This window comes from Ptychodera flava, assembly GCF_041260155.1.
Source record: "Ptychodera flava strain L36383 chromosome 3 unlocalized genomic scaffold, AS_Pfla_20210202 Scaffold_25__1_contigs__length_14229661_pilon, whole genome shotgun sequence".
NCBI lineage: Eukaryota > Metazoa > Hemichordata > Enteropneusta > Ptychoderidae > Ptychodera > Ptychodera flava.
Genome location: NW_027248279.1, coordinates 7968248 through 7971966, shown reverse-complemented (window position 1 = coordinate 7971966; position 3719 = coordinate 7968248). Strand labels below are relative to the sequence as shown.

Here is a 3719-nt window from a genome sequence, read left to right as displayed (position 1 = left end):
ATCTCATAATTAACCTTGCGGAGGATCTGTTTCACTATGTAGAGGTTTTCGTGCTAATCCTTGAAGCTATTAAATAGCTAATATTTGGCTTGTCAACACAACCTAGTCATGCATTATTTGCACTCTTTTTAAGCGAATTGTATACATATTACTGTTAGAGTTTTAATACTGACTTTTAATTTTTACCAAAAACATTTGTACAACACAAAATCTTTTCACTTTTCATAGGTCCTGAAGAGAACTTTAAAAATCAGCTAGATCAAGTGAAAGAAGGAAATACACTATTAGATAAACAGAACCAGGAAAGGCTGGAAGAGTTAGGTAAAACTGAGAAAGTAGCAACAGAGCAAGCTATTGAAATAAAATATCTTAAACAAAATACAGTATCTAGAAGCAAACCTGTCTGAGAGCAGTGATTTAGTAACTAACTTGCAGGAACAACTATCAGATGAAGAATCAAAACTCGAAGGAAGCAGAAATGTAGTGACTATGTTACGAGCAAAACTAGATCAAGTAAAAAAGCGAAAGTCATTCTTAGAGAAACAGAATAGGGAAAGATTTGAAGAGTTAGGTATGGCTGAAAAAATAGCGACAGACAAACGCGATTGAACAAAATCCCTTAAAAAGAAAATACAAGGTTTGGAAGCAAAACTCTCTGAGAGCGGGGATTTAGTGACTAAAATGCAGGTACAATTATCAGTTGAAGAATCAAAACTCAAAAAAAAGCAGGGATTTAGTGACTATGTTGCAAGCAAAACTAGCTCAAGTAATATTGGACAAGTCATTCTTAGATAAACAGAATCAGGAAACACTGGAAGAGTTAGGTAAGGCTAAGAAAGTAGAAGCAGAGAACGCTATTGAAGTAACATCCCTTAAAAAGAAAATACAGGATCTAGAAGCAAACACTTTCTGAGAGCGATGATTTAGTAACTAACTTGCAGGAATTACTATCAGTTGAAGAATCAAAACTCAAAGAAAGCAGGGATCTAGTGACTATGATGCAAGCAAAACTAGATCAAGTAATATTGGAAAAGTCATTCTTTGATAAACAGAATCAGGAAACACTGGAAGAGTTAGGTAAGGCTAAGAAAGTAGAAGCAGAGAACGCTATTGAAGTAACATCCCTTAAAAAGAAATACAGGATCTAGAAGCAACACTTTCTGAGAGCGATGATTTAGTAACTAACTTGCAGGAATTACTATCAGTTGAAGAATCAAAACTCAAAGAAAGCAGGGATCTAGTGACTATGATGCAAGCAAAACTAGATCAAGTAATATTGGAAAAGTCATTCTTAGATAAACAGAATCAGGAAACACTGGAAGAGTTAGGTAAGGCTAAGAAAGTAGAAGCAGAGAACGCTATTGAAGTAACATCCCTTAAAAAGAAAATACAGGATCTAGAAGCAACACTTCTGAGAGCGATGATTTAGTAACTAACTTGCAGGAATTACTATCAGTTGAAGAATCAAAACTCAAAGAAAGCAGGGATCTAGTGACTATGATGCAAGCAAACTAGATCAAGTAATATTGGAAAAGTCATTCTTAGATAAACAGAATCAGGAAACACTGGAAGAGTTAGGTAAGGCTAAGAAAGTAGAATCAGAGAACGCTATTGAAGTAACATCCCTTAAAAAGAAAATACAGGATCTAGAAGCAACACTTTCTGAGAGCGATGATTTAGTAACTAACTTGCAGGAATTACTATCAGTTGAAGAATCAAAACTCAAAGAAAGCAGGGATCTAGTGACTATGATGCAAGCAAAACTAGATCAAGTAATATTGGAAAAGTCATTCTTAGATAAACAGAATCAGGAAACACTGGAAGAGTTAGGTAAGGCTAAGAAAGTAGAATCAGAGAACGCTATTGAAGTAACATCCCTTAAAAAGAAATACAGGATCTAGAAGCAACACTTTCTGAGAGCGATGATTTAGTAACTAACTTGCGGGAATTACTATCAGTTGAAGAATCAAAACTCAAAGAAAGCAGGATTTAGTGACTATGTTGCAAGCACAACTAGCAGATGCAGAAAAGACCTTACTGAATCCAAGAATTTAGTGATGGAGATGCAGGTAAAACTGTCAGATGCAGAAAACAAGGCTATAGAAAGTAACACAATAAAAGGCGAATTTGACAATGCCCAAAAAGAAATTGCACATCTGAAAGCTCAGTTAGACAAAGTTATGAGGGTATTTACACAACTGGAAGATCAGTTAGAGATTACTTGTACAGGAAAAAAGTGAGATACAAGAGGAGTTAGACAAGGAGAGGATACAGGTAATGAAGAAAGTTGAAAGGGTAAGAAGGAAGCAGGGGTTTTAAAACTCAGCTAAATGAAATGAAAGAAGGAATGTCACTCTTAGAGGAACAGAATCGGGAAAGACTAGAAAAAGTATAGGTAGGGCTGAAAAATAGCGACAGACAAAAGCCATTGAACAAAATCTCTTAAAAAGAAAATACAAGATTTGGAAACAAAACTTTCTAAGAGCGGTGATTTAGTGACTAAAATGAATGTACAACTATCAGTTGAAGAATCAGAACTCAAAGAAAGCAGGGTTTTAGTGACTATGACGCAAGCAAAGCTAGATCGAGTATTATTGGAAAATTTTCTCTTAGATAAACAGAATCAGGAAACACTGGAAAAGTTAGGTAAGGCTAAGAAAGTGGAAGCAGAGAACGCTATTGAAGTAACATCCCTTTAAAAAGAAATACAGGATCTAGAAGCAACACTTTCTGAGAGCGATGATTTAGTAACTAACTTGCGGGAATTACTATCAGTTGAAGAATCAAAACTCAAAGAAAGCAGGGATTTAGTGACTACGTTGCAAGCACAACTAGAAGATGCAGAAAAAGACGTTACTGAATCCAAGAATTTAGTGATGGAGATGCAGGTAAAACTGTCAGATGCAGAAATCAGGGCTATAGAAAGTAACACAATAAAAGGCGAATTTGACAATGCCCCAAAAGAAATTGCATATATGAAAGCTCAATTAAACAAAGCCATGAAGTTAGTTACACAACTGGAAGATCAGTTAGAGATAGTTGTACAGGAAAAAAGTGCGATACAAGAGAGTTAGGCAAAGACAGGACAGAGCTAATGACAAAACCTGAAAAGGGTAAAGCCATTGAAATAACATCTCTTAAAAGAAAATACAGTATCTAAATACACAACTTGCAGAAAGGTCTGATTTACTGACAGAGATAAAGATAAGACTATCAAATGCAGAAACAGAACTTGGTCAAAGCAAGGATTTAGTGACTGCGACGAAAGAAATACTATCATTTGCGGAATACAGGGCAATAACAAATCAAAGAATAAAAGACGAAGCTGAAAGGAAATTAAACATCTGACAAGGCAGTTAGTGGCAGCTGTTGAGGAAAATACTCAGATACATGAAAATTGTACAAAGTGTCGAGAGAAGCCACAAAGGTAGTTACACAACTCAAAGATCAGTTAGGGACAGATGTAGAGGATAAGGTCGCATACAAGAGGAGCAGGGCAAAGAAAGGGAAGAGGAAAGTGTACTAAAAGTTGCAGCTGCTGTAACTAGCAACTTGAAAAGGATATGACAAGTAAGCGAACATTATTACATAAGATGGTATTTTCCTGTGACCAATTAACAATCTAAATAAAAATTTGTTACAAAAGCCATTCATATCATGTAAAAAAAGAATGTACCCATTTTCTCCTAATAATAATGAGATTGAGTAAGAAATAAAAC

At 35.3% G+C, this 3719-nt stretch overlaps 1 protein-coding gene across 1 annotated transcript; it reads left to right on the top strand.

Annotated features, from left to right (window-relative positions):
- Positions 1-742: 742 nt before the first annotated feature.
- LOC139125390 (putative leucine-rich repeat-containing protein DDB_G0290503) lies at positions 743-3074 on the top strand. The gene is made up of 4 exons (XM_070691477.1): positions 743-824; positions 1134-1328; positions 1546-1830; positions 2776-3074. The coding sequence occupies exons 1-4, from the start codon at positions 743-745 to the stop codon at positions 3072-3074; spliced, it is 861 nt and encodes a 286-aa protein (XP_070547578.1).
- Positions 3075-3719: the final 645 nt, after the last annotated feature.